The 24,120-nt window shown below is 41.3% G+C and overlaps 1 protein-coding gene across 3 annotated transcripts in view; it reads left to right on the top strand.

Moving 5' to 3' along the window:
* The first annotated feature begins 248 nt into the window (after nucleotides 1–248).
* The window catches only part of mast4 (microtubule associated serine/threonine kinase family member 4), a 170,423-nt gene continuing 146,551 nt past the window's right edge, over nucleotides 249–24,120 (top strand). For all 3 annotated transcript variants that reach the window (XM_014137215.3, XM_082955476.1, XM_045691948.2), the window contains exon 1: nucleotides 249–713. In XM_014137215.3, the coding sequence (XP_013992690.1) occupies nucleotides 474–713 (240 nt within the window). In that variant the 5' untranslated portion in view covers nucleotides 249–473. The remainder of the gene's footprint in view (nucleotides 714–24,120) is intronic.

Raw genomic sequence — 24,120 nt, forward strand, 5'->3', positions numbered from 1 at the left:
TCCCATAGCATATCAAGGTTGAGACCCGTGGGAGAGGCCATAATAGGCCCTACAGAGTGGTCAGCTACTACCCTTGCAAGAAAGGTCCGCTGCTAAAATGTGGCCAAGTTCATGTCTGCGTGTCAACAGGAGCAAAACTCACAAAAGTCTCTTTCATTTTATTGAGTATTACACATCGGGCCAATGTAAGAGGCGCACAGCGGGTCAGTTCCCATGTTTTGGTAGGCGGAGTTATGAAATGAATCCAATTCCAGGCGCTTTTTGCCAGACAGATTGTAGTCAGCCAACGATGAGACGGCTGTGTCGTAGCCCCTGGACTTCCACTGAATGGAACTTTCCAACGGTGTCCGTGCAACACCGTGCATTCAACCCTCAACATGACTTCAAAGGACAGGTGTGCAGGTAGACATTAGCCCACGTGGTGACTTTGACATGCTGGCGTGATAGGTGTCTGTAGACTACATTTAAACATTATGGAGGAACAACACTTGTTTGGAAACGACAGCGGGAGCCAGTCCTCTTCAGGGTCTGAAACCTTGTCAGAGGGAGAAGGCATACAAGAAGAGCACCAATATGACGATGATTTCAACGACCAACACGCTTCAGACTTCGAAACTATAAAAGCAGAAGGGAAAGAAGAAGAAAAGAGTGTGGCAGACGACGAGGTGGAAACGGTGAATAAAGAATATGGGGAAGAAGGAGACGACGAAATGGTAAAGAGTGCAAACGTTTAATTTACCGATTAAACGTTTAAATTAGCCTATATAATGTTGGTTTTGGGTGAAGTGGCTTGAAGGGCAAGAGTGTGTGCGTGCGTGCCCTCGCAATTGCCTTGCTGCGTATGTGCACTGATGTGGGAAATACGAAATCAAGTTGCTTAATATTCTGCTAAAATATTATTTAGACTACAGAGGGATCTACACTACATGACCAAAAGTATGTGGACACCCGCTTGTCCAACATCTCATTACAAAATCATGGGCATTAATATGGATTTGTCCTGCCTATGCTGCTATAACAGCCTCCACACTTCTGGGAAGGCTTTCCACTAGATGTTGGAACATCGCTGCGGGGACTTGCTTCCATTCATCCACAAGAACATTTGTGAGGTTGGGCACTGATGTTGGGCGATTAGGCCTGGCTTGCAGTCTGAGTTCCAATTCTTCCCAAGGTGTTTGAGGTTGAGGTCAGGGCTCTGTGCAGGCCAGTCAAGTTCTTCCACATCGATCTTAACAAACCATTTTTGTATGGACCTCGCTTTGTGCACTGGGATATTGTCATGCTGAAACAGGAAAGGGCCTTCCCCAAACTGTTGCCACAAAGTTGGAAGCACAGAATCGTCTAGAATGTCATTGTATGCTGTAGTGTTAATATTTCCCTTCACTGGCGCTAAGGGGCCTAGCCAATTATTCATCCTCCACCAAACTTTACAGTGGCACTATGCATTCGTGCAGGTGGTGTTCTCCTGGCATCTGCCAAATCCAGATTCGTCTGTCAGACTGCCAGATGGTGAAGTGTGATTCATCACTCCAGAGCAGTGATTCCCAACATGTTTTGGTTACTGTACCACCAACTGAGTTTTGCTCTGCCTGAAGTACCCCCTCATGTGCATTTTACTAGTAGACCTATAGTCTCATTTTTAGACACGGTCCCATTCTGTGAGCTTGTGTGGCCTACCACTTACAATTGACCGGGGCAGCTTTAGAAGGGCAGATATTTGACGAACTGACTTGTTGGAAAGGAGGTATCCTATGACGGTGCCATGTTGTTTGTCTATGGAGATTGGATGGCTGTGTGCTAAATGTTTATACACCTGTCGGCAACGGGAGTGGCTGAAATAGCCAAATCCACTAATTTGAAGGGGTGTCCACCTACTTTTGGCCATTTAGTGTCTCATTTTACCTTTATGCCAAGCTGTCCACAGTTTTGTCATTTTTGATTAGTGATACTCCCAGTAGCCTAATAGTGACACAGTATGCTGATAGATTCACATGGTTAGCTGTCAGGGGGATTTTGGAAGTCCCCAAGACAATTAGTGAAGTCATTGATCCCTCGCCAGTTCCTGGTATGTTGTGTGATAACAAAGGCTACCTCATGTTTCAGTCTTTTTTTCATAGCAACCTGCAAAGCATCCCTAATGATTACTGTTTATGACATGGCTCAGCTTTAGGAAAAATGTCAGCATAAAGTCGGCTGGGAATATGGACTATGTACTGAAAGGACAATTCATATTCACAACACGGAGATTCTTCCATTCAATTCTGCTCACTCGCCAGCCATGCTCAATATGCACCAGGTCCTCAACAGCTGAGCATATGCAATAGCCTACATTCTGAATATCCACTGCTTTGCTTTGTTGTTGTAGAGAGAAGTAATTGTTTGACGTTCCCAGGTTATCTTTGGTGTTGAAGTGTTTTGGGTAAATATATCCAGGCTTTGTCGAAGGGAAGAGCACCCCCTGAGACTTTAAACATAAATCTGTAGCCTTGTGTGTGGGTGCTAAGGTTGGGACGATACTCATTAGTATGATGTTAAGGAAACAAAACACAAAGTGGATTAAACTTCTTTAAGAAAACAGCCCAAATGTTGGAAAATGTATTTATTTTCCAAACAATATTTTATATTTTATACCTCAGGTTATTAAATCTTACGATACTGGTATTGTCCCGGCACTAGTGTGTATGAAAAAGAAGCCCTCTCTACATATTGATTGACAACCATTAGGTAAGAGTTAGACATTAAACTCCTAAGATGTGCATTGTTTGAGGAAATAGAAAATACTCTTTGCCCGAGGCTTGCCTGGCAATGATGCTACTGAGAACGAAGTGATTTAGACAGACAATACTCTTTTAAATAGCTTCTAGTCGGATTGCCTTCCCAGTTCAGACTGGTTTCACTGGTTCTCATCAGCTCAATTGCTTTAGGGTTTAACCTTGCTGATCTAACCAGGGGGTGTGTTCAGGATCTGCAACATTTCAAACACTTGTCTGAGTCACCATTCACTCATTGGCTCGACAAAATTACTGTTGAATTCCAAATCGATCCTTAGCCTCACCACTTAAGGGTTAAGTACTCCTGTAGATCTGAAATGACTGGATAGGTTTAAGCAATATGGCGAAATGTATACCCTGCCAATTTTAACGCAAGGTAAAGACAATGTTGCTTAAACATATGATCCTTAAGATCTACAAGATAGGTAGGGTAGGAGATAGGATTCGATTTTGAATATTGCATATACCTCACCTCTAAAACCCATCTTTTCCGGCTGCTCAGACCCCCGATCAAACAGGTGTAGGTGGAAACTGCCCCTAACCGCTGATTCAGGGTCAGTTATATTTTTTCCCAGCCTAATGTGTAAGGCTTATATTGGGAGTAGGGTGGTCTGATACTAGATCTGTATTTAAGGGTGACTCCTACCCAGAGCTAATTCAACTCGTCAATGCACCTTTACCCCTCTAAATCTATGTCAGGTGACCACAGTTGGGGACATAGCCTAACCTCTAACCCCTGACCTGTGACTTATGTCATACCCTTAAGGGGGTTAAAGAGGGAAAGGCTTCTGGGAAGAGTGGCTTATCTGTGTCATCATCTCCTCAGGCTGGTTTTGTGTTGGACTGAGGGCCTCTATTCAAACGGAACACAAGCCCTAGCAGTGTTTATGCACTCTTTGTTTACTTCCAACTGCTCACGCATGCAGGGACACATACGCACACTTCTTATTCTAAAAATGGGTAGCATATATCTGAGTCTTAACTGGTAGTAGCAGGTTTTTACAGTTCCCCAAAATCATTTTATTTTATTTTGGGGAAAAGACTACTGAATGACAAATGAAACACAAACTTGAATTGAACTCTGTGTTTATATCAGTCCAGCTGCATCTTCTTAACAGGACTGTCTCTGTCTACACTTACCTCATCTCATGTAAACTGCGCCTGGTGGTCCAGCCAGATATGTCTACAGTAATGGATGTTTGGCATATAAGGACAGGTCCTGGAACGAGGAGGCTACTGTGTTGGAAAAAGTCCTGGTAAAGAAATCCGACTTCTCATTTGGAGAGAGATGTTTTGATGAAATATGGGCTGACTTGGCAGACGTTGTAGTCACTCACAACAGGAATACAGGAATAAAACCGATCCCTGACCACTGCAATTATAGCGCAGACTATTTCACACAATGTCCTAAAATGAAGTGATGGATTTGAAACATCTTGGTGGGATGATTGAGAAAAGGATGTTTTTATCTTTTGGATTTCAATACCAGGCTAACACAGTGTTAGTCAACTCTATCACAATGCCATCTGAAAGTATCCTCCTTTCAACACTAGTACTGAAATGTTTTCCGGGTGTTTATGCAGCCATGTTTATTTCATGTCTGTTGGCTCGTTCTAGATCAGAACAGCTTGTTTTCTGCTCCTCAATCCCCCTGTATGCCTGATTTCCCTTGTGTGAGAGAAATGGGCTACGTGTTGATTCTTATTTGTACACTAATCATGTTGTGGTTTTTCCTTTTGTGATTCTAATGAGTTGTGAAGGGCTACACTCCTCTCCTTAACCTATCACACAGCTCTTTCCAAGTCCATCATTTCTCTCCAATCTGTCGCAGTTCCAAGTGATTGATGTATTCAAGCAATGAATTGACAATGAGAGCTTGGACCCAATTTCAGAATATGAACCATGTTGTATTGAGGCTAGGACATGGCTAGTGTTATACACCGTCCAAGGTGTGCCTGATATGTTATTCCATTGCCTTATACGTCTAATGTAATGGTCTGGGGGGTTGAACTGCATTATTTTCTTGAATTTCACCATAATAAACACATGTCCTTTTAAGGAAGAAACTGAGGGAAAGAGGATGAAATTGCTGGATTTAGCTTTTCTCTCACCCTAGAGATGAAGTTTAAAATGTGTTGTGTACAGAACACCAAGTTAATAATCCTTCTCTCCCACTGGTCGTCATCAGTCCCAATTGTATCCATTTCCCCCCCAAACACTGATGAACTCCTTGTTGTGATGTCATCACTGCCAGCCTGTTGTTTTAGCAGCTAGCCAGTCGGGGCTGTCCATAAGGGACATCCAGTGTCAGTGAATGGTTTAGAGGATTAACTGTCAATCTGTTTAAGAACTCCTCTGGCTCTCTATGGTGGGGGGCGATGTCATTACAGGATGGAACTTTAATTTCTGCCTTTTCATCCAATCCAACACTGGTCCAGCTCTAGTCCACACTACAGTCCTCACACACTGGCTGCAATGGCAGACTTTTAAAGTGATATTACAGATGGACGGTATCAGACTATTATCAAAGATCATGGCCCTACGGCGAAATTGGACCGTAGCTGATTTACCTTCTTCTGAAGGTTTTAAGGTAAGACCACACTATTAATAGAACACGTATTATCTACAGTAATACATGTATAATATTGCACCTCTCTGGATAAGACACTGCATTGGATCAGTTGGTTCCGACAGGAGTGTTTTGGTTGGTGGCTAGTGGTGTTTCTCAAGCCCTTGTTTTGTGTGGGCTGTGGGCTCTAGCTGTGTTTTTACTGTCTACAGTACACTACAGCAGTGGAATTTTTAATCTGCTGCTGGGGTCTACCTACATGTAGGCGCTTTTGAATTATTTATTCCTTGTTATGTAATCGCAGCTTGATATCCACATTCAATTTGGTGTTCTGTTAAAAGATCTGCTCTAACTTTGTTTTTCAACCTACCTGGGTAAAGAGGATTTCAGATGTGGATCTGTCTGTTCTCTTTCATTCTCTTTATCATGTGGGTGGTGGTGTTGGATGGAGGCATGATATATGTATTATAATCGTGTTAGTTCGGGCCCTGAATGCCGATTAGCTGAAAACATTTTTTTATGGCTCTAATTACGTTGGTAACCAGTTTAACAGTAAGGCACCTCAGGGGTTTGTGGTATATGGCCAATATACCATGACTAAGGGCTGTATCCAGGCATGCCGCGTTGAGTCATGCTTAAGGACAGCCCTTAGCTGTGGTATATTGGCCATATACCACACCCCTTCATTCCTTAATAAAAACTTTTTTATTAAAGCCAAGATGGCGTATAACTTGGGTGGACTTGTTTTCCCCTCATCCTATGGCTTCGTTCAACCTAAAGTCAGACGTGACAATTACCACAACAGAAGTCTTGTGTCATACCAAGCAAAGTTAATGATTTGTCGTCCTCAGGCAAAGAATGGAGGTAATAAAAGTGCCAGCTAGAAGAAAGTTTCCATTCATACTGTAGCTAGCTGGCATCTGAGGACACTTGTTTTGCCTGCAGTCCTATCATTCATATGACTTTACCCATTTGTTTTGAACATATGCTGCTTCCTTTATTAACCTGCACCAACAGAAGTAGCTAGCCAAGTTTGCAAGCCTTTCCATATTTGTTTTAGCAACTGTATACAAACACTCGTTAAGCCTTTGTCCAGACGCCAAAGTCAAGAGTGAGTTGAATAGGACTGGTAGGCTAATTAATGAACGGGATACCGGTGGAGACCTACATAAGGCCTTGTCCCCGGAAATGTGTCCTGGTCGCTACATAAGTGATGTCACTGTATAGGTAGGTCTATAGGCCTGTGCAGTGAGAATGTACTGTTGACGTCGATGTAAACCACTCGCAGTTAAGCTCTGTGGGCCTTCTGCAGTCACATTTTTCTTAGTTTTTCCTGTCCCTCACTATATTTAGTATTCACCGTCTTTGTTAGGATCATTCATTTCTAAGTAAGTAGAAGGTCATGACGTAATGGTTATTACTGGCATAGGCCTATATCCAAGTATCACATAGGCTATTGTAGCTATCTATTTTAAAAGTTTAAACATACAAAACTGACACATTTCCGGGTCTTGACTCCTAGGTCGGTATAGACGTTACATATATCTTAAATAGCGTCTTGGGGCTACTGAAGCCAGTTTGGATAGGAATACGAACCCTATAGATAAAGGTCTGTTTCTGTCCAGCATTAGAAAATGTCAACACAGGAATCTGTTCCCCATTGAGAACGAGGAGGGTGTAAGGGTTCAACGCCTGCTAAAGATCTTACTAGAGAGGACATGTAGTTCCACTGTCAATGCACCAGAGGTTACAAAGTGAACAGGGGGCCATTAGGAAGTGGAACCTCTCTTGAGGATTCCTTTTGCCCAAATTGACATTCGTTTTGTGTGACTTGAACTTTTGCGTGTTGATGTTGTTTTTCGGACTAAACCTCTCTGACCTCTTAGGAGGGTGTGTCTCTTTTGCTCTCTCTCCTGTGTGTGTGTGTGTGTCCAGCAAATAGCGGAATGGGGTGAGAGTTGAGGCACACAGATGTTGGGTGACAAGGTCGTGAGGAACGTGGTGTGTTGTGCTGGAGACCCTGAGAAAAGAGGTCTGAATATCCTTACTACTACCAGGGGGACTGTGTGGACTCCCAGGTGGTTGAGGAAGGGAGATGTACTGGAGTTGTATTATTTATTACTAGGTTATTAATACCATATGACTGAACTGTTGCACATACACTAAGTACACACGGTGTGTGGAAGTCTTGAATGTATAGTTCACTCAACTCTTTCAGTGTTTTGTTTATTAATCCACCAAAAATGTGCATGTCAGCAGTCAAGTTGTTCAAGATATAGCACTTTCAGCACAGATTAATAACTGAACTATCCTTTTAAAGTGTTTAGAAAAAAAAAACGTTTTTTAACCTTGATGCTAGTTGTTACAATAGCATTGAATTTACAGTACCAGTCAAAAGTTTGAACAACTACTCATTCAAGGGTTTTTCTTTATTTGTACTATTTTCTACATTGTAGAATAATAGTGAAGACATCAAAACTATGAAATAATCCACATGAAATCATGTAGTAACCAATAAAGTGTTAAACAAATCAAAGTATATTGTAGATTCTTCAAAGTAGCCACTGTTTGCCTTTGATAATTTTGCACACTTTTGGCATTCTCTCAACCAGCTTCATGAGGAATGCTTTTCCAACAGGAGTTCCCACATGTGCCGAGTACTTGTTGGCTTCTTTTTATTGACGCACCGATATGACATTTATAAAACAGTTATTATTTGATGGTGATCGGACCCATCTATGTGAAGCTGGACACAATAAGGATTAGCCACAATAGTGGACTTTGCGGTTAGCCTTCAAAATAAAAGTTTGTCATTGAGAGTGATGCAACTGAATACAGATAGTGGAATTATGCTATAATTGAATAGATCATGCTAAATGAGGTTAGAATGTTATATAAAATCAACAGAAGACAATTGTCAAATTAACGAATCTGTTGAAATCACACTGGATGTATTATACTTTAGAATTGCATTGGGGGCATACTTATTTCACTGTTACAGCCTTACCTATGGATTGTGGATCAATGACATGGGGTATCAGTCTGCTCAGTGACACCCAGAGAACATTAGCGTCGTAGCTCTTATTGCGGGACTATGAAACAGCTGTGAATTGAGCCACATTTATTATCAACCTGTATTGAACACTATTCCAGAGGGAAAACAATACTGCGTGAATGTTTTGGAATCTGATAAGAGGAGGATGTTGGGGAAAAAGATGTGTTTTGAGTAGACTGATACCCCATTTCATTGATCCCCAATCCTTAGGTAAAGCTGTACAGTGCAATATGATTATCAACACACAATAGGCTGAGTGGGGAGGGGATTTCACAGTCCTGTGATAAGAGCTACAACGGTAATATTTGCGTAAACTCTTCACAGCTGTGTTCTGTGGGTGTCACAGAGTAGACTGATGCACCATTTCATTGCTTCACATTCCAACCTTGTTTAACATTATCTAGTCTGATTCACTTTCAAATAGGTACTTTTATATATGTAGGCTACATGAAATAGCTAAGCGAGAACATGCAATGTAGCCAAAGCTTATATGATCTAGTGATGGGTTGTTCGCGATTGAGTCGGCTCTAAGAGCCGGCTCTTGTAGGTGAATGTTGGGAGCCGATATGCGAGCCAAATGTATTAAAAAATTAATATATGAATAATCAAAATTATTTAAATGAATAGAATTAACTAATTCAAAGAACGAAAAAATTAAATAATATAGGCCTAAATGCTCACGCGCACACATTCGTTCTGACTGTCTGCTCAGACTAACAGCCTCACCTGTTGTTCCTGTCAATCAGACACGCAGTGTCAACCAATGAACCAAAGATGCGTGAGGGAGGACCGAGCCAACTCACTCAGTCACACACTTAGCAGCCGAGGAGAGAGGAGGACAGCTGTGAAAACAGCTGGAAAATGAGTCGGAAGCACAGTAGCATTTGGATGCATTTTAATAATGTAGACAATGTTAGAGCACAGTGTAGAATTTGCCAAAACAAAATCTCATATAAATCCGGTTCTACGCACAACCTACACCGGCATATGCGAACTGTGCACCCAACTGTGAAGCTAGCTGTAGCGGAGCTTGGAGAAACTAGTGGGCCTGCTAGTGATAGTGGTGGAGCCAGCACCTCCACATGTGGAGATGTATCCACTCAGTCCAGTAGGTCTACTCCGTCACCCACAGCAACGCAGTCTTCTATGGACCAGTTTATGCCAAACGTCTATGTCTGTAGCAAAACAAGGCCAAATTGATATTGCATTGTCTAAAATGATTTCCACCGATTTCCAGGCATTTTCGATCGTGAAGGACAGAAGTTTTAGAAATGATAGCAATATTCTAAATCCAGTGTACACAATTCCAAGCAGGAAAACCCTTTCAAAATCACTTATTCCACAACTGTACGAGAGCACACAGGCTTCAGTGCGAGGAAAGAGTCCAAAAAGCTACTGTAGTTTGCCTTACCACTGACTGCTGGACATCAAGGGTAACCACTTACATGTCGGTTACATGTCACTTCATTGAAGATTTTTCAATGTCTAGCTGTCTTCTGGACTGCTTTGAGTTCATCGACAGACACACCTCAGAGAACTTGGCAGAGGAACTGTTGAGTGGCCAGAGAATGGCAAGTAGATGGAAAAGTGGTCTGTTGTGTTGGTGACAATGCAGCTAACATAACCAAAGCATGAACATTTTTAAATGGACCCATCATCCATGTCTTGCCCACACAATCAACCTGATTGTAAGAGATGCTCTGAAGGTGATGAAGCCCACTGTGGACAAAGTGAAAGCAGCTTTGGAAAACTTCCACAGGAGCACAGGAGGTGCTGAAAAACTAAAGTCTACACAACGCCAGATGGGGATGCCTGAGCTGAGGCCTAAACAAGACTGCACTAGAAGGTGGAATTCAACATTTTATATGCTGAAGCGGTTTCTTGAGTCAAAGGATGCCATCATCTCTACCCTGGCCATTGTCAATGCACCTGTTGATGCTCTGACCCAAGAGGAATGGGAGGTGGTAGATGTGTGCCGAGTCCTGGAACCCTTTGAGCAGGTCACTGTGGAGATCAGTGGAGCGAGGTACAGTAAGCAGTTATTACTACATTATTTAATCCAGTATTATGTATGTATATTAGCAGTAGATGAGAATGTAGTATCAGACAAAACATGAACCTGAACTAATAAGTTATTGTTCTCTTTTCAGCTGTGAGACAGCCTCAAAAATGATACTCCTGTGTAAGGGTCTGCAGTGAATCACAGCCAGCTGCCAGAGAGAAGCAAATGTGATGGGCACCCTATGTTGATCAATAGACACAAAGTTCCACATGATGGAATATAATCACGTGCTATCAGAAACCGCTGCACTTGAGCCAAGGTTTAAGAAGTTAGCCTTCAGTGATGCCAGAGCGATTGATGAGGCACTGCAATATTCTATTGTATTCGTTTTGAATTGTTACATTTATATGCACTTTGTTTAAATACATTAAAGTTATATTTTAAATGCACATGTGTAATAGCATCCTCGTTTTTTACATTTATTTCAATTTGTGGGATGCTACAGTTTTGCAAATTATTTATTTTTCTTTATGGTGCAATATTCTATTATGTTCAGATTTTATTCATTTTGAATGGATACATTTATATGCACTTTGTTTATATACATTAAAAAGTTATACTTTAAATGCAAATGTTTAATAGCATTCTTTTTCATAACAAACCAATGCATTTTTAAATACATTGTGGTTAAGGTAGAGTATGGTATCATTTAATTAAAATTGTTTTCACACCAATCATAGTCAAACTATCACAAACTGTTTGACTTGAAAAAATACAAAACATATTTTTTTCAAAGAGCCGTTTGGGAGCCAAAAGAGACGACTCTTTTTGGTGAGCTGAGCCGAACGAGCCGGCTCACTGAAAATAGCCGGGAATACCCATCACTAATAGGATCCCCTAGGAAACACTTATCAACACTTTAGTTCCTACCCTGTCACAACTCCTCCCTAGCGTTTTAATTCGTTGTCATCTCAAACAACACTATTCAAAGTGCCCACTATTATATTCTAACTATAGAATTAGAATAGTCATTATTTCCATGATGCCAACAGTTTTGCTCTAATTCGCAAGTCAAATCACAATTGCAACATTTGGTTAAAAATAAGTCCTAGATTATTTGCTCATATTGTGCAGCCCTATGTGGCAGTGTGGAAAATCTTAATTGAGCAGTGGTATAAAAATACTTTCAAGTACTACAAGTCTTTTTTTTTTTTTTTTTTTTTGTATCTGTACTTTACTATTTTTATTTTGACAACTTTTACATTTACTTCACTACATTCCTAAAGAAAATACTGACACCTAAAAGTACTCATTACACTTTGAATGCTTAGCAGGACAGAAAAATTGTCCAATTCACTCACTTGTCAAGAGAACATCCCTGGTAATCTACTGCCTCTGATCTGGAGGACTCACTAAACACACATGCTTTGTTTGTAAATTATGTCTGGGTGTTGGAGTGTGCCCCTGGCTATCCGTAAAAAGAAAAAGAAAATGGTGCTATCTGGTTTGCTTAATATAAGGAATTTGAAATGATTTAATATTTTACTTTTGATACTTAAGTATATTTAAAACCAAATACTTTTAGACTTTTACTCTAGTTGTATTTTACTGGTTGACTTTTACTTGAGTCATTTTCTATTAACGTGTCTTTACTTTTACTCAAGTATGACAATTGGGTACTTTTCCCACCACTGCAATTGAATGCAGAAATGATAAGTGCTGAAATTTGTTTTGGTTGAATTGAACAGTATACAACAATCAGAATGGAGAAAGACTCATTGAAATCACTTAGAATGTATGTGTTGCCACCCTAGGATCACTCACTACTCATAAAGCAAACGTAGAACTTTTATTATTCAAAAACTAAAAATGCTGTCATACTGTCCATTTAATTATACTTTTTTTAAATACAATGATATAATATTTTGGCCATATCACCAAGCCCTACTACGTTATATAGGTATGCACGTCAACTTTGACGTCGGATTTGCACTTTGGCGTTATACTAGACATCGGGCCGATACCGATGCTGGCATTTTTAGCTAATATCGTCCGATTCTGATATGTTCACCGATATATCGTGCATCCCTACAACTTTTCCTTCACTCTGCCGTCCAACTCATCCCAAACCATCTCAATTGGGTTGAGGTCGGGTGCTTGTGGACGCCAGGTCATCTGATGCAGCACTCCATCACTCTCCTTCTTGGTCAAATAGCCCTTACACAGCCTGGCTGTGTATTTTGGGTCATTATCCTGTTGAAAAACAACTGATAGTCCTACTAAGCGCAAACCAGATGGGATGGCTTATCGCTGCAGAATGCTGTGGCAATGTGCCTTTTTTTCTAAAATCACAGATATTGTCACCAGCAAAGTACCATCACACCACCACTTCCATGCTTCATGTGTGGGAACCACACATGCGGAGATCCTCCGTTCACCTTCTCTGCGTCTCAAAAAGACACGGCGGTTGGAACCAAAAATCTCAAATTTGGACTCATCAAACCAAAGGATAGATTTCCACCAGTCTAATGTCCATTGCTCGTGTTTTTCTTGGCCCAAGCAAGTCTCTAATTCTTATTGGTGTTCTTTAGTAGTGATTTCTTTGCAGCAATTCAACCATGAAGGTCTGATTCACACAGTCTCCTCTGAATAGTTGATGTTGAGATGTCTGTTACTTGAGCTCTGCGAAGCATTTATTTGGGCTGCAATCTGAGGTGCAGGTAACTCTAATGAACTTGTCCTCTGCAGCAGAGGTAACTCTGGGTCTTCCTTTCATGTGGAGGTCCTTATGATAGCCTGTTTCATCATAGGGCTTGATGGTTTTTGCGACCGCACTTGAAGAAACCTTCAAAGTTCTTGACATTTTCTGTAATGTCTTAAAGTAATGATTGACTGTCATTTTGCAATGCTTATTTGAGCTGTTCTTGCCATAATATGGACTTGGTGTTTTGCCAAATAGGTCTGTCTTCTGTGTACCACCCCTACCTTGTCACAACACAACTGATTGGCTCAAACGCATTAAGAACGAAAGAAATTCCACAAATTAACTTAACCTCTATGGGCTAGGTGGGACGCTAGCGTGCCACCCGTGGTGCACTCCATCAACAGCAGGTGCATTTCAAGAGCGGCAAATTTGAATCCAAATAAATGTCAAAATTCAAATTTTTCAAACATACAACTATTTTACACCCTTTGAAAGATAAACATCTCCTTAATCTAACCACGTTTTACGATTTCAAAAAGGTTTTACGGTGAAAGCATAAATTTAGAGTATGTTAGGACAGTACATTTACAAGAGTTGTGTGTAATGTTTTGTCAATTCAAAGACAGGGTCACCAAAACCATAAAACCAGCTAAAATGATGCACTAACCTTTTACAATCTCCATCAGATGACACTCCTAGGACATTGTTAGACAATGCATGCATTTGTAGTTCTATCAAGTTCATATTTATATCCAAAAACAGCGTTTTACTATGGCATTGATGTTGAGGAAATCGTTTCCCTCCAATAACCGGCAGTCAAGTCAGCACCACTAATTAAATAATTAAAATTAGAAAACATTGGTAAAATATTATATTGTCATTTAAAGAATTATAGATTTACATCTCTTGAACGCAATCAACTTGCCAGATTTAAAAATAACCTTACTGGGAAATCACACTTTGCAATAATCTGAGCACTGCGCCCAGAAAAATACGCGTTGCGATACAGACTAGACGTCATGTTGGGGAGATCTAAAATCGAAAATACTATGTAAATAATCCATTACCTTTGATTCTCTTTATCAGATGTCACTTCCAGGTATCACAGGTCCATAACGAATGTAGTTTTGTTCAAAAAAGCTCATCATTTATGTCCAAAAATCTCCGTCTTGTTAGCACATGATCTAAGCCAGCCGGACTTCTCGTCATGAACGAGGGGGAAAAATATATTTACGTTCGTTCAAACATGTCAAACGTTGTATAGCATAAATCATTAGGGCCTTTTTTAACCAGAACATGAATAATATTCAAGGTGGACGAATGCATACTCTTTTATAACGTATTGGAACGAGGGTACACAACATGAACTCGCGCGCCAGGTGTCTAATGGGCCATCATCGTTCCATGGCTCTTGTTCGGTCAGATCTCCCTCCAGAAGACTCAAAACACTTTGTAAAGGCTGGTGACATCTAGTGGAAGCAATAGGAAGTGCCAAAATATTCCTCAGCCCCTGTGTTTTTCAATGGGATAGGTTTAAAGGTAATACAACACATCAGGTATCCACTTCCTGTCAGAAAATGTCTCAGGGTTTTGCCTGCCAAATGAGTTCTGTTATACTCACAGACACCATTCAAACAGTTTTAGAAAATTTAGGGTGTTTTCTATCCATATGTAATAAGTATATGCATATTCTAGTTACTGGGTAGGAGTGGTAACCAGATTAAATCGGGTATGTTTTTTTATCCAGCCGTGTCAATACTGCCCCCTAGCCCTAACAGGTTAACCTGTTAGGGCTAGGGGGCAGCATTTGCACGTCTGGATAAAAAAAATGTACCCGATTTAATCTGGTTACCACTCCTACCCAGTAACTAGAATATGCATATACTTATTATATATGGATAGAAAACACCCTAAATTTTCTAAAACTGTTTGAATGGTGTCTGTGAGTATAACAGAACTCATTTGGCAGGCAAAACCCTGAGACATTTTCTGACAGGAAGTGGATACCTGATGTGTTGTATTGACTTTAAACCTATCCCATTGAAAAACACAGGGGCTGAGGAATATTTTGGCACTTCCTATTGCTTCCACTAGATGTCACCAGCCTTTACAAAGTGTTTTGAGTCTTCTGGAGGGAGATCTGACCGAACAAGAGCCATGGAACGATGATGTCCCATTAGACACCTGGCGCGCGAGTTCATGTTGGGTACCCTCGTTCCAATACGTTATAAAAGAGTATGCATTCGTCCACCTTGAATATTATTCATGTTCTGGTTAAAAAAGGCCCTAATGATTTATGCTATACAACGTTTGACATGTTTGAACGAACGTAAATATATTTTTTCCCCTCGTTCATGACGAGAAGTCCGGCTGGCTTAGATCATGTGCTAACAAGACGGAGATTTTTGGACATAAATGATGAGCTTTTTTGAACAAAACTACATTCGTTATGGACCTGTGATACCTGGAAGTGACATCTGATGAAGAGAATCAAAGGTAATGGATTATTTACATAGTATTTTCGATTTTAGATCTCCCCAACATGACGTCTAGTCTGTATCGCAACGCGTATTTTTCTGGGCGCAGTGCTCAGATTATTGCAAAGTGTGATTTCCCAGTAAGGTTATTTTTAAATCTGGCAAGTTGATTGCGTTCAAGAGATGTAAATCTATAATTCTTTAAATGACAATATAACATTTTACCAATGTTTTCTAATTTTAATTATTTAATTTGTGACGCTGACTTGACTGCCGGTTATTGGAGGGAAACGATTTCCTCAACATCAATGCCATAGTAAAACGCTGTTTTTGGATATAAATATGAACTTGATAGAACTAAAAATGCATGCATTGTCTAACATAATGTCCTAGGAGTGTCATCTGATGGAGATTGTAAAAGGTTAGTGCATCATTTTAGCTGGTTTTATGGTTTTGGTGACCCTGTCTTTGAATTGACAAAACATTACACACAACTCTTGTAAATGTACTGTCCTAACATACTCTAAATTTATGCTTTCGCCGTAAAACCTTTTTGAAATCGTAAAACGTGGTTAGATTAAGGAGATGTTTATCTTTCAAAGGGTGTAAAATAGTTGTATGTTTGAAAAATTTGAATTTTGACATTTATTTGGATTCAAATTTGCCGCTCTTGAAATGCACCTGCTGTTGATGGAGTGCACCACGGGTGGCACGCTAGCGTCCCACCTAGCCCATAGAGGTTAACATTAGAAGCCTACTCCCTAAGTTTGCTTTATTCACTGCTTTAGCACATTCTGCCAACCCGGATGTCTTAGCCACGTCTGAATCCTGGCTTAGGAAAACCACCAAAACCCCTGAAATTTCCATCCCTAACTATAACATTTTCCGCCAAGATAGAACAGCCAAAGGGGGCGGTGTTGCAATCTACTGCAGAGAAAGCCTGCAGAGTTCTGTCTTACTATCCAGGATCTGTACCAAAACACTTCGAGCTTCGTGAAAAATTCACCTTTTCAGAAACAAGTCTCTCACTGTTGCCGCTTGCTATAGACCACCCTCTGCCCCCAGCTGTGCCCTGGACACCATATGTGAATTGATTGCCCCCCATCTATCTTCTGAGCTCGTGCTGCCAGGTGACCTAAACTGGGACATGCTTAACACCCCGGCCATCCTACAATCTAAGACTGATGCCCTCAATCTCACACAAATTATCTATGAACCTACCAGGTACAACCCCAAATCCGTAAACAGGGGCACCCTCATAGATATCATCCAAACTAACTCGCCCTCCAAATACACCTCTGCTGTTTTCAACCAAGATCTCAGTGATCACTGCCTCATTGCCTGCATCCGTAATGGGTCTGCGGTCAAACGACCAACCCTCATCACTGTCAAACGCTCCCTAAAACAATTCAGCGAACAGGCCTTTCTAAATCAACCTGACCTGGTATCCTGGAATGACATTGACCTCATCCCGTCAGTAGAGGATGCCTGGTTATTCTTTAGGTGTCTTCCTCACCATCTTAAATAAGCATGCCCCATTCCAAAAATGTAGAACCAAAAATAGATATAGCCCTTGGTTCACTCCAGACCTGTCTGCCCTTGACCAGCACAAAAACATCCTGTGGCGTTCTGCATTCACATCGAATAGTCCCCGTGATATGCAACTTTTCAGGGAAGTTAGGAACCAATATGTACGGGCAGTTAGGAAAGCTAAGGCTAGCTTTTTCAAACAGAAATTTGCATCCTGTAGTACAAACTCAAAAAGGTTCTGGGGACAATGTACAGTCCATGGAGAATAAGAGCACCTCCTCCCAGCTGCCCACTGCACTGAGGCTAGGAAACACTGTCACTACCGATAAATCCACAATAATTGAGAATTTCAAGAAGGATTTTTCTACGGCTGGCCATGCTTTCCACCTGGCTACCCCTACCCCGGTCAACTGCCCTGCGTGCCCCACAACAACTCGCCCAAACCTCCCCCACTTCTCCTTCACCCAAATCCAGAGAGCTGATGTTCTGAAAGAGCTGCAAAATCTGGACCCCTACAAATCAGCCGGGCTAGACAATCTGGACCCTCTCTTACTAAAATGATCTGCCGAAATTGTTGCAACCCCTATTACTAGCCTGTACAACCTCTTTCGTATCGTCTGAGATTCCCATAGATTGGAAAGCTGCCGCGGTCATCCCCCTCTTCAAAGGGTGAGACACTCTAGACCAAAACTGCTACAGACCTATATCTATTCTACCCTGCCTTTCTAAGGTCTTTGAAAGCCAAGTTAAACAGATTATCGACCATTTCGAATCTCACTGTACCTTCTCCGCTATGCAATCTGGTTTCAGAGCTGGTCATGGGTGCACCTCAGCCACGCTCAAGGTCTTAAACGATATCATAACCGCCATCGATAAGAGACATTATTGTGCAGCCGTATTCAACGACCTGGCTAAGGCTTTCGACTGTCAATCACAACATTCTTATCGGCAGATTCAAGAGCCTTGGTTTCTCAAATGATTGCCTCGCTTGGTTCACCAATTACTTCTCCGATACAGTTCAGAGTGTCAAATCAGATGGCCTGTTGTCCGGACCTCTGGCAGTCTCTATGGGGGTGCCACAGGGTTCAATTCTCGGGCCGACTCTCCTCTGTGTACATCAATGATGTCGCTCTCGCTGCTGGTGATTCTTTGATCCATCTCTACGCAGACGACACCATTCTGTATACCTCTGGCCCTTCGTTGGACACTGTTAACCTCTGTTGGGGCTAGGGGGCAGTATTGACAATTTCGGAAAAAATGTGCCCATATTAAACTGCCTCCTACTCAAACTCAGAAGCTAGGATATGCATATTATTAATAGATTTGGATAGAAAACACTGAAGTTTCTAAAACCGTTTGAATGGTGTCTGTGAGTATAACAGAACTCATATGGCAAGCAAAAACCTGAGAGAAATCCTACTAGGAAGTGGAAATCTGGATGCATGGGCTCTTCAAGTCGTTTCCTATTGAATACACAGTGACGTAGTAATAATTGTGCACTTCCTACGGCTTCCACTAGATGTCGACAGTCTTCACAAAGTTGTTTGAAGCTTCTACGATGAACAGAGCCCGAATGACAAGGAGGGGAAGTTGTTGAGGCAGGGGGTGACATCACTTCTTGGAGCTCGTTCATGAGCATGGATCCCTCCCGTTCCAAAACCTTTTTCAAGACACAGGAACCGTCCGGTTTAAATATTATTGAATCTTCATGTTCTGAAGGCCCTAAAGATTGATGTTTTACAACGTTTGACATGTTTGAACGAACGTAAATACAACTTTTTTTTACTTTTCGTCGCGACAGTACTCAGATTATTGCAAAGAGTGCTTTCCTCGTGAAGCTTTTTTGAAATCTTTCATAGCGTTTGCATAAAGGAGATGTTCATCTATAATTCTTTGAATGACAGTTTAATTTTGTATCAATGTTTATGACAAGTATTTTTGTAAATTGTGGTGCTGATTCACCGGCAGTATTTGAGGGAAAATATTTTCTGAACGTCACGCGCCGATGTAAAATGCTGTTTTTATATATACATTTTAACTTTATCGAACAGAAAATGCATGTATTGTGTAACATGATGTCCTAGGAGTGTCATCTGATGAAGATCGTCAAAGGTTAGTGCTGCATTTAGCTGTGTTTTGGGTATTTGTGATGCATGCTAGTTGCTAGGAAAATGGCTGTGTGGTTGTTTTTGTCGATGTACTCTCCTAACATAATCTAATGTTTTGCTTTTGCTGTAAAGCCTTTTTGAAATCGGACAACGTGGTTCGATTCAGGAGAAGAGCATCTATAAAATGGTGTAAAATAGTCATATGTTTGAGAAATTGAAGTTATAGCATTTATGAGGTATTTGTATTTCGCGCCACGCGATTCCACTGGCTGTTGACTAGGTGGGACGCTTGCCCAGGGAGGTTAACTAACCTCTAGATCATCGTCAATGCCATACAACTCTCATTCCGTGGCCTCCAACTGCTCTTAAATGCAAGTAAAACTAAATGCATGCTCTTCAACCGATCGCTGTCTGCACCTGCCCGCCCAGCATCACTACTCTGGACGGTTCTGACTTAGAATATGTGGACAACTACAAATAACTAGGTGTCTGGTTAGACTGTAAACTCTCCTTCCAGACTCACATTAAACATCTCCAATACAAAATAAAATCTAGAATCAGCTTCCTATTTCACAACAAAGCATCCTTCACTCATGCTGCCAAACATACCCTCGTAAAACTGACCATCCTACCTATCCTCGACTTCGGCGATGTAATTTACAAAATAGCCTCCAACCCTCGACTCAACAAATTGGATGCAGTCCATCACAGTGCCATCCGTTTTGTCACCAAAGCCCCATATACTATCCACCACTGCGACCTGTACACTCTCGTTGGCTGGCCCTCGCTTCATACTCATCGCCAAACACACTGGCTCCAGGTCATCTACAAGTCTCTGCTATGTAAAGCCCCGCCTTATCTCAGCTCACTGGTCACCATAACAGCACCCACCCGAAGCACGCGCTCCAGCAGGTATATCTCACTGGTCACCCCCAAAGCCAATTCTTCCTTTGGCCGCCCATCCTTCCAGTTCTCTGCTGCCAATGACTGGAATGAACTGCAAAAATCTGAAGCTGGAGACTCTTACCTCCCTCACTAGCTTGAAGCACCAGCTGTCAGAGCAGCTCACAGATCACTGCACCTGTACATAGCCCATCTGTAAACAGCCCATCCATCTACCTCATCCCCATACTGTATTTATCTTGCTCCTTTGCATCCCAGTATCTCTACTTGCACATTCAGCTTCTGCACATCTACCATTCCAGTGTTTAATTGCCATATTGTAATTACTTCGCCACCATGGCCTATTTATTGCCTTACCTCTCTTATCCTACCTCATTTGCACATGCTGTATATACATTTTCCTACTGTATTATTGATTGTATGTTTGTTTATTCCACATGTGTTTATTCCACATGTGTAACTCTGTTGTTGTATGTGTCAAACTGCTTTGCTTTATCTTGGCCAGGTCGCAGTTGCAAATGAGAACTTGTTCTCAACTAGCCTACCTGGTTAAATAAAGGTGAAAAAAAGTTAAATACAATAAGCAAAAAAACATGACATAGATTTATCAATAATGGATGTTGATGCCAAAAAGGTTTTCAACAATCTTGAATGGCCTATTCTATTGAAAACTTTTCAACTTTCCGGCTGAAATAATACATTTAATAAAAAATATTATATAAATGTCCTAAAGCAAAAACATTGACAAATACATTATCTGATGAAATTGCATTAGAAAGGGGCACAACACAGGGATGTCCTCTCTCTCTCCATCCTGTTTGCACTGGCAATTGAACCGCTTGAGAAAGAATTAGACAGGACCTAAACGTATACATCACTGTCATTCATCTCTGTTGATTTCTCTTGAACACCTGGGCTTTCAAATAGTCCCAAATCCTTCTCACACACATCCTGGTAGGCTGGGACAGGAAAGCCCCGGGTTGTGTTTATTATGCAGCATACAGAAGAAATCTGTCTGAAATAGGTAGGGACAACTTGGACTTGTCCAATAAGAAACTCCTTATTGCTTTCCATTGCAGCAGTTCATTCCTAAAGGTGCTCTGTTTTGGTTTAAATGCATTGTTTTTAGAGTGGGCTTTTGAAGTTGTTTTGTTTATGTTGGGAAATAAAAAAAAGTGTGGGGGGTGGGTGGGATTACAGACTATTAGTTACAGGGTGCTGTGTTGTGTAATTTAGGAGACAAGGATCATTACTCAGTGACCTCTAGGGAGCTTAGGGATAAAACACTACATTCTTAAAACCCTATCACCCTGCAGGGTTATGAAAACTCAACAATCTGCCTGTCTGTATTGTTCAGTAATTGACAAATCTGTTATTGAGGGACATGGACTAAGGAGTAGGTACAAGTTAACCATAACCTCTGGTCTTGGGTCAAATAATTCCAAGCTCAGGCCGACCCTCAAAAATGTGGTATGTATCTCAGCTCAAGAGAGGAACGAGGACCAAACGGCTACAAATCCAGAAAGAAAAGCAGTCAAACGCTTTCCATCTGCACATGTCATAAAAGTCATGTCAGAGCAGTTCTGTGTCAAGTTAAAGTTAAATCTAGTTTGTCAAAACAGACAAGCAGACCTGTTATTTACCAATGTTACATACCGTATCTCAAAGATACGAAACTGTGCTACAAGAAGTCAACATTTTTTATTTGTTGTTATTAAAATAGATGTCAGTATTCAAAACTCCTCAAAAAACAAGTGGGATTTAGACAGTGAACGGTTGACGTCTGTACGACCCTTGACCTGTCATTCTATTTCGCCTGCATCCGAGTGGAGCTCGCTGCTCTGAGCAATGCATCACCCAACATCGTTCACGAGCTCCTCTCTTCCCCCCTCCATATTCAGTGGACAGTACCAACAGTCTTTTGTTGCCACAGCAAAGCAGAGACACTGCTTCTTTCATGAGCAAGAGGAGTGAGTGGAAGTGGGTGAACTGCTTGCGGAGGAGGCCAGCTCTGTTGACTAACTCTGTAGATGAGGTCACTGGAACCTTACTGCCTATATGACCAGAAGTGAATTGTCTGCCTATGACAGTTGGTGGATCGCATTACACATTTAGTGGACTACCTCTCAGATGACGTAAGGGTCACCATATAGCCAACAGCATATTAGTAGATTGATGAAGTAAAGGAATCACCATGTGATAGTGTATATTCCTGCCTGGGTTGTGGATAACACTGCCACAACTCTAGTTCACATAGTGTACCCCACTGAAGATAAGGGTTCACCTCCAGGTACAGGCTCTCATTTCTGTACTGTCTCCCAGGGCTGGGAATTTCCAGGGACCTCTCAATACGAGATTATTACCATACTTAGGTGCCAAAAAGATATGTACTGCGATTCTCACGATTCTATAGAGCGCATTCAGAAAGTATTCAGACCTTCACTTTTTCCCGATTTTTAAAAAAAATTTTTTTGCACGTTAGATATTTTTTCATCCCTTCGATCTACACACAAAACCCCATAAATGACAACAAAAACAGGTCTATAAAAATGGAAATATCACAATTAAATAGGTATTCAGACCCTTGACGCAGGCCTTTGTTGAAACACCTTCGACGGCGATTACAGATTACAGCCTTGAGTCTTGCGTATGACGCTACAAGCTTGGCACACCTGTATTTGGGGAGTTTCTCCCATTCTTCTCTGCAGATCCTCTCAGGCGCTGTCAGGTTGGATGGGGAGCGTTGCTGCAAAGCCATTTTCAGGTCTCTCCAGAGATGTTCGATCGAGTTCAGGTCCGGGCTCTGGCTGGGACACTCCAGGACGTTGAGATTTGTGCCGAAGCCCCTCCTGCGTTGTCTTGGTGGTGTGCTTAGGGTCGTTGTCCTGTTGGAAGGTGATCCTTCATCCCAGTCTAAGATCTCTCTGTACTTTGCTCTGTTCATCTTTCCCTCAATCCTGACTAGTCTGATTGGTGGAGTGCTGCAGAGATGGGAGAACATTCCAGAAGGCAACCATCTCCACAGAGGAACTATGTCAGAGTGACCATCGGGTTCTTGGTCACCTCCCTGACCAAGGCCCTTTTCCCCCGATTCCTCAGTTTGGAGGGCGGCCAGCTCTAGGAAGTCTTTTTGCAAACTTCTTCCATTTAAGAATGGAGGCCACTGTGTTCTTGGGGACCTTTTAATTCTGCAGAAATGTTTTGGTACCCTCCCCCAGATCTGTCGCTCGACTCAATCCTGTCTCGGAGCTCTATGGACAATTCCTTCGACCTCATGGCTTGGTTTTTGCCCTGACATGCACTGTCAACTGTGGGACCTTTATGTAGACTGGTGTGTGCCTTTCCAAATCATGTCCAATCAATTGAATTTACCACAGGTGGATTCCAATCAAGTTGTAGAAACATCAAAGGTGATCAATGGAAACAGGATGTACCTGAGCTCATTTTCGAGTCTCAGAGCAAGTTTTTTTTAATTTGTATGAATTTGCTTTTTCATGATGGGATATTGTGTGTAGATTGATGAAGAAAATTAATTGAATCCATTTTAGAATGGCTGTAGAAAGGCTGTAACGTAACAAAATGTGGGAAAAGTGAAGGGTTCTGAATACTTTCCGAATGCATGGTATGTATTACGATTCGATACTGTGAATTTATTGAGATTCGTTGTGCCAAACATATTGCGCACCATGTGTGTGCTGCGGATGGACAAGAGAGCCTTGAGAAAACAAGTTTGATCAGTAATGGAAATAAAAGTGCTGAAAACAAATTGACTACCTATCTATAAAGAATATTGAGAACAAGTTATGAAGGAAAAGTACTGACGTTTTGGTGCAGGAACAGCAAAAAAAGAACAAAAATATTGCAATATTGTCAAAAATAATAGCCGATATGCAACTATCGATTTCTTCCCCCATCAGTCACTGCTCCCTGCTCTGTCTCCCCTCTATGTCTTAATAAAACAAAACCTTAAAATTCATAATAATAATACTATTTAGAAATGT

This window comes from Salmo salar, chromosome 01, assembly GCF_965601325.2.
Source record: "Salmo salar chromosome 01, fSalSal1, whole genome shotgun sequence".
Taxonomy (NCBI): Eukaryota; Metazoa; Chordata; class Actinopteri; order Salmoniformes; family Salmonidae; genus Salmo; species Salmo salar.